A 12,801-nucleotide genomic window follows, 5' to 3' on the forward strand; every position below is an offset into this window, starting at 1 on the left:
CAAGTTGCCTTTCATCTCTTGGTCTTTTAAGAGCCATTGATATTAAATTAAATATAAAGCCTCCTAAAAATTAGTAGAGCCTTTTATTATTAATCTAACTCCTTCAGAAACATTTTCCATCTATATATTATTTATTGGTAAAACCCAGTATTGCCCGATAAACTCGGAAACCCTTCCGGTGATGCTGAAACGCTTCCAGTTCCTCTCGAACCTATTCCGAATATTAATGAGACAATTCCATAAATAAATCTTCAATACTCTCGTCATACTAACACTCAGCAGATCGTTATTACCTTAAGCATCTTACTCAAGTTGATCATGTCAATGAGCCTTCCGAGAGAGAGCACCTTTCTGGATATTGGAGAGAGAGTGGTTGATGATGATGACGAGATAAGCATCTCCACCCAACAACTAGAAAAGGAGGTTGGAAAAGATCCTATGGAGCTTCAAGGTACGTTGGGGAAGAGAGTGGAAAAGGAGCCCAAGAAGCGCAAGCAAGCTGATGTTGTAGGGATGATGAAGAGCTATATTGCCATGAAGACCAAGCAAGCTGAGGAGGAAGCTGCAGCAATAGAGAGAACCAGGGCTTATGTAGATGAGTTTTCAATCAAGAAATGCATTGCTGTGGCGAATGAAATGGAAGAGCTAACTACTGAAGAAAAGGTATATGCTTTCGATGTTTCCATGAATGAACAAAAAAGAGAGATTTTCCTCAGCGTTGATCAATCAAGTCACATCATGTGGTTAAGAAGGCAGCTGGCTAGACTAGCTTGACTCAGGCATACATCTATGTTGTTTCATGCATAATATTCTTCTACTACTACATAGTCACTCACTGTATGCTTGGTCATTACCTCCTTGTATAAACATTTAATTTTGTACGAGCATCTTTTTACCGAGTCAGTCTTGCTAGGTCTACTTGTCACCTCTGTTTCCATGGACACTTGATTCTTGATTTGTTGTGAAGTTGTGTAATACTCCCACCGTCCCATAATATAAGAGCATTTTTGACACTAGTGTACTGTTAAAAACGTTCTTATATTATGGGACAGAGGGAGTATAACTTATCTACTTCGTCTGCTAGATAAGTTATTTCACCACTGGTATGTGCTGTGATATTTTTGTTGTCACTTTTCTTTGCGGTCGCTGCTTACTTGTGATGGCCTGTTATGTTAGATAAGTTGGCCTTATCTTGCACGGAAATCACTCTCCACTTAAGGAAAATTAGTTCTACCGTCCCTCTCCTTTTTTCTTGCCCTGGCACAAATCCTACCCTACCTCGCAAGGATATTTTGTCAAGGTCTGATTCACATGTTAAGATCATAAGCAGCAGCACAAAGCCTCTTTTCTGAATCTTGGGCAAGTTCGGCTAGTTGGTAGTAATAAATAAATATGTTTGTTCTTAGTGTGTGTACTGGTACAGTTTGGTTGTACTGTACTCTTGTGAAGAGACTGCATGCATCTATCTATTTAATTTCTTTGCTTTGCTTGTAATCTTTTGTATAACATTGACATAGTACAGGCTATTATTTATCTCCTGTTTGTGAAGATATAATTGACATTGACTTTTCGCAAAAAAATATAATTGACATTGACATTGTATAATTTGTAGCAAGTTTGCATGGAAAATGTAAAGATGCAGCCTGTAGAGATTTTTCTTTCTATCTCCTGCTCTTTACCCAGCATTGCAATTGCAACTTGTTGGTCTACATGCTCTGTATCTTTTTGTGCATGCTTGAGTTATCACTAACTGCTCAACGCCATTTACTCACCAAGGAAAGGAGTAACTGATTTTCTCGTATGTGGGAAGCTAGTTCTATGTTGTTGGAATTGAACTTCCGACAGTTTTTTATGGTGACCTAGTTGTTTGTTTTGTTGTGGTCAAATTGTGCACAGTGATTATTTGAATTCTGCCACTAGTTAGTTCTTGTGAAATATCTCATCAAATGTCCCGAATGCTTAAAACTACTGATATACTTGTGAAAGGTCTTAAAACTTCTGCTATATTTATGGAATTTGAATCATCACATGGTATGATAATACTTGGATGATCAGTTTCAAAATGTATTCTATGATCAGTTCAAATAATCCTACTTTAAATGCAACCGTTGAATGACAGGGGTGACGGGGATTATAATTAACCAAATAAAGGATACATAGCAGGATTTGATGGGGATCAACCCCCACAGGGATTGGGTGACAAGGGATTAATTCCACTAGGGGGTTGGTTCCCCTACAACCAAACAAGGCCTCAGGGAGACAGGCACTTAGGGTCGCACCGAAAAAGTGAAGCAACGGCACTGAAAAAGACTAAGGTAACTACAGAGAGAGCCAGGCGCTGAATCAATTGTAATATCCGGCACTGAAAAAGACTAAAGGAATTATAATACAATTAATCAGGGAACCAGGCGGCCAGGGTCACGCGGAAAAAGTGAAGCAATTCTAATATCCGGCACTCCTAAGTAAAGCATCACAAGCCGCTCGAGTCCAGCTCCGAAACCTCCTCTCGGTGGTGCTCCGCACCTACAAGAGAATGCAGAGAATATATATTTTATAATTATCCATAACGAGGAGTTGAACTACTAGTAGTAGAAGGCACATACCCGAAAGTATCCGTGAACTGCTGAAAGATTGCTTTGATATATCCCCGCTCATCTATCCTTTTAATCAGCAACGACTTATTGTGGATCCTCTGAGAACCTGAAAGGACTTCTTGGCCTTCAAGAAACAAAAACGATGACAAAGCAACTCAGTACAATTATCAAATAAGAAACACCTGCATATCCCTTTTCCATATAAGAATCCAAAAGGGCATACCTCTAATGTAAGCATCGAAGGAATTACTGTAACTACCAGGATTACGCTCTTGCCCGGACGGCATTGTGTAAAATGGCCTGACTGCCAATGGAAACTCGTACAATATGAAGAAATCTGTTTTGTACCTATGTTGCAAAAGTTGATCAGACGAACTGCATATTGCGGGTACACAGTACATCACATTGCAAAACAAACAAAAAAATGATAATCCTAATCCAAGGTCAGCACAGAAAAGAATAAGTTTGGGACAAAACAACTTCTCAAGGACGAGTTTCCCTAGCATTAGCTCCGCCTTATTGTTTAAGTCTTGTGGCTCTTGGATTGGAAAACCCGATTCCTGCACATGTCAGACCCACAAACTGTAAATACAATATCCGACATGACAAACCATAAAATTTAATGGTTGGAACAATAACGCACTTGTAACATTTTGATTCCATCGGAGTATTTGAGCCTCACATTTTGCTGAAGGTACTGCGATGATAAGACACAATTCAGCACACTAATTTGACATATGAACATACTACTAGTACAAAAAGAATAAAAATAAAATTTAAGTTTACCTTCAGTCTTTCACAGGGGTATTGTTCTTGTATTATGTCCAGCATCTCTGAACAGTTTTTGGCCAGGTGATCAAATAAGTCAACAAACAGCGCATCAACGAAATCTATAACCTGTAATTTAGTAGTAGTACACTAGTGTCAGTACTGCCAGCAGCAATTTTTAAAGGGTGTAATAACAACATTTCTTTCTGGAATAATTACCTCAAAATAATGCTCCTTGATTTGCATCTCTGCATGAAGACCTATGTATTCGCAAAGATGCCTGTGAGTATTTGAATCTTCTGCGCGATAAACAGGACCGACCTCAAACACTCGGTTTATTCCTCCGTTGATAAGCATTTGTTTATAGAGTTGGGGTGACTGTGCCAGGGACGCTTGTTCTTTGAAGTAGTTCACCTTAAAGACCGCTGATCCTCCCTCACTAACTCCAGTAATTTTGGGGGTATGGGTACACATGAATCCCCCTTTGATCATAAACTGCATGAAATGCTGCATGCGTTCCAACAGATAAATCAATACTAGCAGTATACTTTTACATGTATTTGTGCTCACAATTGTAAGAAATACATAGGAGTAATATTGATGGAAAGCCAATAGATGAGCCTTCCTGGTCCATTTTGTAGTAGATTAACAGAATCAAATCTAGTACATTTTGTAGGCATTAAGCTGCTATGTTGAGGTCACCAAAAACTGTTCAAAAGTCAGTTTCACAGGCTACTTTTGCACATGACATCTACATACACGCTGAATCAGGAACTCCCGAATGCAGAACGCAAAGTGGGAATTGCCAAGCAATGCAAATTCGAGCTAAATAAATTACAGCTGCTGAAGATTCATTTGAAAGCAGAAACTTATACGATGCATTCAACAAGGGGTCCCCCGCAACAAGAAAAAAAGTATTCCACAAGGGGTGGTTAGCAGAGGGGGTTTCCATGACAGGGGGGGTACAAGTGCGGCGGTGTCGAGGGGGTTGGTGGAGGAGCGGCGCCGGGGTAGATGGGCGGCTGTGGCGAGGGGTTGGCGTGGGGAGCTTGCCGGGGCGCCGGGGAAGTGGTGTGGCGGCGAGGTAGCCGACGACCGGACTGGCGCCGTCTCCTTGCGGGAACCGGATTTGCCCACGACTCGGGTGGCTCCCTGGATGGCGCCGCCCGTCGGAGCCGCCACCGCTGCCGGCGAGACAAGAGAGCAGAGCGAGGGAGATGGATGGAGGAAGATAGGGTCGAACGGGATGGGTATTTTTTTTTTTGTGTCTGGGCACATCACTAAAGCACATCTAGATGTGCCATAAGTATTGCACATCTAAGTCTTATGTCATTGATCTTACGTCGAGATTCATGTGGATATTTTCTTTTTTTTTTTCTATTTATACTTGATTCACTCATTTAGATGTGCAATAAGTAGAGCACATCTAGATGTGCCCTAGACACATTTTTTTTTTCCTTTTTCTGCGACGCACCCGCACTGGATCGTTTTGCTATTAATTAAGCTGTGCGCTATGTTACCGTAACCAAATACTCTACTCTTCTTATTAACTCAGTGTCACATCAGAAAATTTGCTGAACTGGACCCTAAGATAATAGCTAAGTTAGCTGCACTATCAGGCAATGGGTAGGATGTAGTATTAAGTTGAACATAAAGTGCTAGTACTTACAGTCGTTACTTCACTCTGAATCCAGAAGACAGCCTGACTGACCCTAATCCTGAGATCAAAGAACCTTGAGTTCAAGCGAACACTGAGGGAAACATGGGCTAGCTTTTTTCCTTGCTGCAAATCAAATCAAACATTTGGTCAGTATCTACTACTACTAGGTGCTAGACCTAAGCATCAGCCGCCGAGCAAATGCTTCATATCACACAAGAAACATGGAGCATCAACAACAAGTTAACACTTTTTGGACGGCTCACCGTGTCAAACTGTTTATGTGCTCCTGGGGCTGCATCCTCGAGCTGAAATGGGAGTCCACCCGCCTCGTCAATACAGTATAGCTTCTTGACTCGAATCTGAAAACGTGAACAACCACGGATAAGATTTTTCACTACGCAAAATACAAAACATTGTCAGCAGAAAATACGGAGTACATGCATATTGTCAGCATTGCTTCAGACCGACCTGCTGGGTGCCACGCATCGTCTCAATTAGTCCTTCAACTTCAACAAAGCTTTCCTTATTCAGCTTCCGGATGAAAGTAACCATGTCCTCGCATATCCCCAGATCATCCGCCAACACGACACACTTGATACTGCTCAAACCCTCTCTGAGGACTACCAGAGTAATGTTCTTGTTCACCTTCTTTATCGTCTGCGCAAAGCCCTGCACCAGCACAATCCTGCCTGCGGCTTCACGGCTGATATCTGCCAGATTGAGCCGGTCAAGAGGCCGCCGGACCGGCACAGTCATGAACACCTCCACCGGTACATCACCGTAACTCTTCGAATACAGAGCTTCAGATAAGCTCAGCAACTGCTCGCCGTCAGAGGTTTCGTCCGCGGAGGCCGTCCGCGAGCCAACTGCATTCTCGCCGGCCGGCTGCTTCAGGTAAGGATTCTTGGCGTCCGGGGCTGCAGTCGGCGTGCCCTCTCCTTTCTTGCCCAACATTTGCTTCCGAAGAAGATTCTTGGTCTCCGCCGCTGCCGGCGGCGACCCCTCTCCCTTCTTGCCCGGCGGGCGCTTCTGAGGAAGAATCCTGGCGTCGGCCGCCGCCGTCGGCGAGCCCCCGCCCTTCTTGCCCGGCGGGCGCTTCTGAGGAAGAATCTTGGCGTCGGCCGCCGCCGTCGGCGAGCCCTCTTCCTTCTTGCCCATCAACCGCTTCTGGCGAAGATTTTCGGCCTCCGCGCTTGCCCCGCCCGTGGGAACCACCATCGCCGACTGCTTTTGGTACCGGCGGGCAACCTCGGCCGTATTCTGCTTCTCGTATTCCCCGGCGAGCGCCTTTTGCCTGGACTGGATCGCTGGCGAACTTCTTTGCAATGAGGGGTCACGAGCGAACTGGAGGGAAGACAATGGGGGTCTTTCCCGTTTCTGTTTCCGGCGACGGCAGCACGGGGGAAGCGATCCCGCTGCCCGCGAGACAGACCGTTTTGTAGCAAGACTCGCTTCTGCCGAGCGACCTTGCCAAGCGTGGTGCGGCTCGAGCCAGGCGACCGTGCCGAAAAAAGGTCCAACCGAAAAAATAAATGTACAACCGACTTCCACATTTGATCTCAGGCACTACCGGTCAAGAAAAAAAATCACAGATGTGTGTGTTTATTTGTTTTTCACCGTGGAATTAACATATTTTTTGAACTGGCAAACTGTTATGAAATGAGTAAGAAATTCGGTTCTGCTCTCCGGTGGATCCCTTTCTCCAAAAAATTCCTGATAGAGTGTGAATTGGCCTAAAAAACGTTGGCGGGAGCTAACAACTTGAATTTTCACCTCGCCTCGTCCTCCCACGTGCGCCCTGAGGTCCGCCTAGTGCCCCGCCACGCCGCCACCTCGCCATCACCACCGCCGCCGTCACCCCCCCCCCCTACCCGTTGGCTTGCCGCACAGAGTTGCTGTCCACACCAACCGAACCACCGTCGAGCACGGCCGCCTGCGCTCCTCCTCCTCCCCTCCGCCACCCACCACACTGTTGCTCCTCCTCCCCTCCGCCACCCGCTCGTCATCTCTTGCTCTCGTACGGTATCCATGAGGCCATCAAGGTGCTTGACTAAATTCCTCACCATATTTATGTGATAAAGAATTTCGAAGTTTGTCGATGATGTAATTGTCCGTACATGTATTTTTCGCATATGACTTCGCTTGTTCTTCAATGACTCATCGTCAGACGATGACAATGATTTTGAGATTGCAATGACGTTGTATTCGAACATTATATAAATAAGAGGCCCATGCATGGTGGCTCAGTGCCCGAGCCTGTGGTAGTTCGTCGGAACAAGTAGGTAAGGCATGATAAACTTATGGAGGATTCTTTTGGATAGAATTCACTGTCTGGACATTAATCTTTTCAGAGAAACTTTTGAATGTCGCGAGATTTGTTCAAGTCCATTAGAGATGTTGTGGAAGCTCTTTTTTCTTGAAAAACATCCCCATATATTAATCAAGGAGTCAAGTTACTACAATCATTTATTACAGCATACGCCACGCTGGGCGGGATATAATTAAGAAGAACACCATACAATCTTTTAGTAAAACTAAATTTTGTAATCTCATGTGTCACCATAGTAGCACCATGGTTGATTTTGGAAGTCTTAAGATGCTGAAAAAGCCCAATCATAGCATATGCTTCCTTTTTCGGATTAACTAGGTTAGACCTGTGAAACCTATCAATAGCAAGGAAAGAGAACACAAAGGAGCAATTAGATTCCAAAATAGTGGGTTTTCTGAAGGGTGATCCAATATAAAGACCTGCAAAACACGCCAGAAGCTATGCTTCCTCCACATTGGAACAAATCCCAATAAGATCCCACAACGAGATAATGACATCGTCTGATGAGTTTCTGGCAACGACCCGACGCTAGTAGCATTGATACATTCCACAAAACTTGTGTCGACATTGAACCTTATACACTCCGCACGTGTGGCTTGCCAAACGTCTTGCTTCCTCTCAAGATTAGTAGTAGCCTTCACTACATCCACAACCCCTTTTGCCCTTATTGTTATTAGAAAACCCATCTAGGTCGTGAAGTGGCAAGACACAAACGAGGACCAATAGTTCTTCATGAAATTAACAGAGGCTGAAATGGATTCCAATCCCTTTCCAAAAATTAAATAATTCCTTAAGTGCCAAGCTATTCAGAAGATAAATACAATTTGTTCACGCCACGACGAACTTAGCTGATCTAACATAATAAGCAACCAACCCCTCCCGGAATAAATAGACAACTCTTCCCCAGGGAAATTCGAAATTTCTCTTATAGCCTTGGGGCATGTCACAAGATCATGAAAGGTACTTCCATCTTCCAAAGTTGTTCATACTTCGTGCAAAAAAGGAATTTAGTTGGTCAACTTGTCATAGTACTCCATCCGTTCTCTTTTAGTCCGCATTTTAGATTTCTCTCAAGCCAAACTTTATAAACTTTGACCAAATTTATATAAAAACTATCAACATCTACAATATCAAATAAATATAATATGAAAATATATTCTATTGCATGTAATGTTATTGAATTGGTATTAAAACATTGATATTTTTTGTACAAACTTGATCAACTTCACAAATTTATACTTCGGTCAAAGCTAATATGCATAGTAAAAGGGACTGGAGGGAGTACTTTGAAGAAGGTTGCGCCGTCGGTACGCATGATTGCATATGATTGTCCAGCTAATTCTATTGATGGTTGAATCAGAGTTGCAGATAGCACAATTATTAAAAGTTAAAAAAATCTATGAAGGTTATCATCGATATATTCGGAGAGAGGTGTCTCCGAGCATCAAATAAAGTTGTCACTACAAAGCTTCTGCAGATATGTGCATCAAATGACTTTCCCGGTATGCTTGGAAGTATCGATTGCATGCATTAGAAGTGGAAGAATTTTCCTATGGCATGGCATGGCCAATGCAAAGCCCATTGCAAAGATGCAACAATAATTCTTAAGTTGTGTCGTCAAATGATCTATGTATTTGGCATTCCTATTTTTGATTGTCAGGATCTCATAATGACCCCAATGTGTTGCAAGGATCTCATTTATTTGCAATGCTAACTACCGGAAAGCACCACCGGTGAACTTTGAAGTCAATGGACATCAATTAAAATGGGTTATTATCTTATTGATGGCATATATTATTCATGGTCTACATTTATGAAGATGGTATCAAACATCAAGGAAACAACACAAAAACCACTTGTTTAGGCATCAAGAATCACGTAGGAAGGATGTTGAGAACATTATTGGTTCCATTTGATCCTATCGAGCATACCGCTCCATTAAAAACGGATCAGAGCGACTTCAGCAGGAACGCATCACGGGCGACCAGAAGGAACTCGCGATCTAGCGCTGCTGCTACCTCACCCCGATGTCCCTTCCTCCCCGCCGCACCTTCCTCCCCTCGCTGCTGCCTGAGGCGCCCTCCGGCAAAGTCCGAATGGCTCCGAGGAAGGCGACAGTAGGGCCCTTCTCCGGTTGCGCGACATTGTTATGGCGCTGCGATCCATGGATCATGGACGGCGTTCCCTTTGGTGAGGGTTCCCCATCCAATGCCGCCATGGGGCTAGCGGGCTGCCAGAGGTCAGCTTGGGTGGCCGATGTACCAACATCGGGTTTGGGCCATGGTAGTAATGCTCCAGCGACTGACGACGCCGTTTTTTCCATTGCCTACAGTCACGTCTAGGTGCGCTTCAATCTCGCCGGACTTGGCTATGCTGGCTAGGTAGCCGATCATCAGTTTGTGGGCGGAGCAGGAGGTTGGGATCTAGATCGGGATAATTCCCTGGTCAGTTCCGGCCAGCCATGACAACAACACCTGCGAGTGCCGATATTCTTCTTGGACACGTCGTTCGTGTCCGCCCTACCTCTTCCCACCTCATTGCATCTCGGGTGAAAATTCTAACTGTGGTGGCGGTGACATCGCTCATGGTGTCATGTTTTTCCTAAAGGTGTCGCCAAGAGAGCTTTGTGATGGTGAGAACAGTTTGGGTTCGTTGGCAGGTGCAGATGGTGTGCCCCTCTTCCTCTAGGGGCATCTGTTCCGGGGAAACGCTATCCGATTCTCCTGGATCGGAGGATGACGGAGACTATGGTGCCATTTTCCCTCTCGAGGGCATTGTTTTGGAGCAGAGGTTCCATTGAGGGGCCAACAGGTGGGGCGGTGCTGCATCTACTGCATTGAAGACGGATGGTCTCGGCGTCCTGGAGCATTGGAGTCTCAGCGTTGGACGCGGTTTGATGGATGTGCACATGCTAGTGGTGTTGTCTGGCGTCGTGGTGTCCTCGACGGTAGATGGGCCTGGCAATGTCTATGCAATGATCCATCCTGAAGATGGGACGACGGAAGGTGGCAGCGGCGGATCCTAGAGCACGCACATGCGGTGCGCGTTGTTGGACACCTAAACTGCTTGATGCTCTCAGCTTGCCAGGCAGGTAACTTCTTGAGGTCACTGGATTAGATGGTGTCCCTTGATGCGGTCATGACACATCTTTATACTTGTAGGTATAGCGACTTTGTTCGCCTCGAAGATGACTCTAGGTTGATCTTTGTATTTTTTATCAGACTCTATTGAATAACTTAATAAAGATGGTTACATGCATCATTTTGATGCAGTGGCCATGGGTAATTCTCCTTTAAAAAAAGAAGGACACTGAGTTGACATCTAGTGTTTTTGGATAAACATAATCAATGCCTAGTTTTAACAAACACAGTCTAGTAGGATTTATAGGAAAATTAGTTTTACTAATATTTTGGGTTACAAATAAGTACTACCTATGTTCGTGTTTATTGGTTAGCTTAGCTCCAGAATATGAGGTTGCTCAGGCTCTCAGTATATTCATGCCACAACACACAACACGGAGAGTTCTGATGACTCGCAAATGTGTCGAGCTCAGCACAACGTTTCGAGGAGATGCTTAAAGTGATGTGGGCAATAATTTACTTGGCAGTTGTTTGCTGTCACCCAAAACATGCACTCTAAACGAGCGAAAATATTGCATGAACCTCGCAAAAAATCAATAGATACAATCATTTCACACAGAGCAATCTTACACTCATGGAAGTTTTTTTTGTTTCATACACTCACGGAAGTTTACTGGCATACTACGTGGTGGATTTGAGGTGAGATACCATGATTGGATTAAGGGGGAGGGCTGGCCCCACCCAGCTGAAAATGAGGGGGGGGGGGCAGGTTTAATGAGGAGGAAGGAGTCCGTAACCCCCTCTAAAGATTCACGTGTGTAGTATTTTTGTTTCACAAAGCTTCCAACAAAAAATAACAACAATTGGAAACTATGTCTGGCGGACGCATCTTTAAAAGAGAAAACTCCACATTTACAGTCATTAACTCTTTTTCAGGGGTATTTATAACCCTTAACTTGTCACCCGGTTTAATATTCAACTTCAAACTTTAAAATGGGTCGTCTAACACCTTGAACCAATAACCTGGTTCGAAAATAACCCCCACTCGGTTTTGACTCAGTGGAGCGGTTTTGACCGTGTTGACTGCCTCATCATCATTGCCACGTCACTTTGACCCCTCCCCCCACTCCCTCTCTCTCGTATGCTTGTGCCCAAGTCCCACCGCTGCGTGTTACCCACTCCGTTTTTGCCCTCGTGGAGCAGCTAAAGAAAATTGGAGATTGCGACGAGGCTACAGTGGCGGTTGAAGTCCCCTGGCATGATGCGGGGTACGAGGAGGCGCCCGATGTCGTGGATGGCGCCTTCGGGCCTGTGCGCGTAGTTCTGAAGTGTGACGGTGGCATGGCGACGCGCTTGGAGCCGTCGGCCTCGGCGGTGAGCTTGACCTCCTCACCGAAGAGCGTGTGGTGGGACGCAGCAGACCAGGACCCGGCGGGTGTTGGGCGCGAAGGACATGGAAGAGGAACAACGACTGTAGCGACCTGAGATTCTGAAGCTCAAGGAGGAAGCGCTCAAGGTCCCGCACCAACGCGTCATTCCGTGGCACCCAGGACATATTTTATAGAAGGAGCCCATCCGGGTGATATTGCGGAAATTCGCTTCCGGCGGGACTCGAACTCTGGTCTGCAAGAAAACACCATTGTGTCCTTGCCACTAGGCTACAACCCAGTTCTCGATGGTGATGTTGTTGCAGCTCATGGTGCCCTCCAGCGTCAGCAGCAACGATGTCTTCCCCACCAGCTCCGTGCACTGCGAGTTCAGCAGCGCCACCAACACTGAGTTGGAGTTGACCCTCGCCCCGAACCTGTTGACGACCACGGTTGCTCCTAGGTCACAGTCGGCGGCAGAAGGCATTATGGGTTCGATCGGCCGAGCCCCATCGGCGCACCCATGGAGGAGGGTGTAAAGACCCTAACAGCATCGCAACACTGATGTTGAAGACTTGAGTGCCTCGAAAATGTACGGCTGGCATCAAAAGATTTAAGTGACGATAAACGGTCGAGCTGCCTCAACGGTCACTTGTTCACCACCATCAACAACAAGGAAACCAAGGATTTTTGGAGATGTAATGGACCTTGGCTCCCATGCCATAAATGTAACAAGCTCCTGCTTTTCATGCTATTGCCAGTGAAAATGACACAGAAGAGATTTCTCCTGAAGAAGATGCACAATCTGTAGTTCTCTCTTTCGAAGGGCAATTCATGGATGCTTCAGACAAGTGCATGAACATATCTGCACAGCCAATTTCAAGCAATACTTCTAAATCTAGTTTAGCAGTCAACATTTTGATTCGGGGAAGGAGTAACTCTTGTGGACACTGGTAGTATCAATACATTTATTGACCTTAAGTTTGCACTGAAGACCAATTGC

General features: G+C 45.1%; 2 protein-coding genes and 1 pseudogene across 4 annotated transcripts; all 3 read right to left on the reverse strand.

Annotated features, from left to right (window-relative positions):
• Nucleotides 1-2,113: 2,113 nt before the first annotated feature.
• Nucleotides 2,114-4,628, reverse strand: LOC119366033 (aspartate--tRNA ligase 1, cytoplasmic-like). Of its 3 annotated transcripts, none has more exons than XM_037631702.1 (7): nucleotides 4,238-4,628; nucleotides 3,582-3,869; nucleotides 3,381-3,491; nucleotides 3,238-3,291; nucleotides 2,818-3,154; nucleotides 2,604-2,718; nucleotides 2,114-2,523 (listed from the first exon to the last, which is right to left on the reverse strand). In XM_037631702.1, exons 2-7 carry the CDS (start codon nucleotides 3,861-3,863, stop codon nucleotides 2,397-2,399), a joined length of 1,026 nt encoding a protein of 341 aa, XP_037487599.1. In that variant the 5' UTR covers nucleotides 3,864-3,869; nucleotides 4,238-4,628; the 3' UTR covers nucleotides 2,114-2,396. The 3 variants fall into 3 exon arrangements, with proteins under 3 accessions (XP_037487599.1, XP_037487606.1, XP_037487592.1); XM_037631709.1 differs by having other exon boundaries at nucleotides 2,818-2,942; nucleotides 3,075-3,154; nucleotides 3,582-4,628; XM_037631695.1 differs by having other exon boundaries at nucleotides 3,582-4,628.
• Nucleotides 4,629-5,205: 577 nt separating this feature from the next.
• LOC119351998 lies at nucleotides 5,206-6,240 on the reverse strand. Its single transcript, XM_037618760.1, has 3 exons — nucleotides 5,491-6,240; nucleotides 5,286-5,381; nucleotides 5,206-5,223 (listed from the first exon to the last, which is right to left on the reverse strand). Exons 1-3 carry the CDS (start codon nucleotides 6,238-6,240, stop codon nucleotides 5,206-5,208), a joined length of 864 nt encoding a protein of 287 aa, XP_037474657.1.
• A 5,394-nt stretch (nucleotides 6,241-11,634) lies between these two features.
• LOC119352009 overlaps nucleotides 11,635-12,801 on the reverse strand; it is a 96,373-nt pseudogene continuing 95,206 nt past the window's right edge.

This window comes from Triticum dicoccoides, chromosome 1A (assembly GCF_002162155.2).
Source record: "Triticum dicoccoides isolate Atlit2015 ecotype Zavitan chromosome 1A, WEW_v2.0, whole genome shotgun sequence".
Classification (NCBI taxonomy): domain Eukaryota; kingdom Viridiplantae; phylum Streptophyta; class Magnoliopsida; order Poales; family Poaceae; genus Triticum; species Triticum dicoccoides.

Coding starts and splice junctions, on each gene's coding strand:
- LOC119366033 (XM_037631695.1), bottom strand. CDS start 3,875: ATGCAGCATTTCATGCAGTTTATGATCAAAGGGGGATTCATGTGTACC. Junction 3,155..3,237: donor ATGGAATCAAAATGTTACAA/GTGCGTTATTGT, acceptor TGACATGTGCAG/GAATCGGGTTTTCCAATCCA. Junction 2,524..2,603: donor CAGTTCACGGATACTTTCGG/GTATGTGCCTTC, acceptor ATTCTCTTGTAG/GTGCGGAGCACCACCGAGAG.
- LOC119351998 (XM_037618760.1), bottom strand. CDS start 6,240: ATGGTGGTTCCCACGGGCGGGGCAAGCGCGGAGGCCGAAAATCTTCGC. Junction 5,382..5,490: donor CGATGCGTGGCACCCAGCAG/GTCGGTCTGAAG, acceptor TCACGTTTTCAG/ATTCGAGTCAAGAAGCTATA.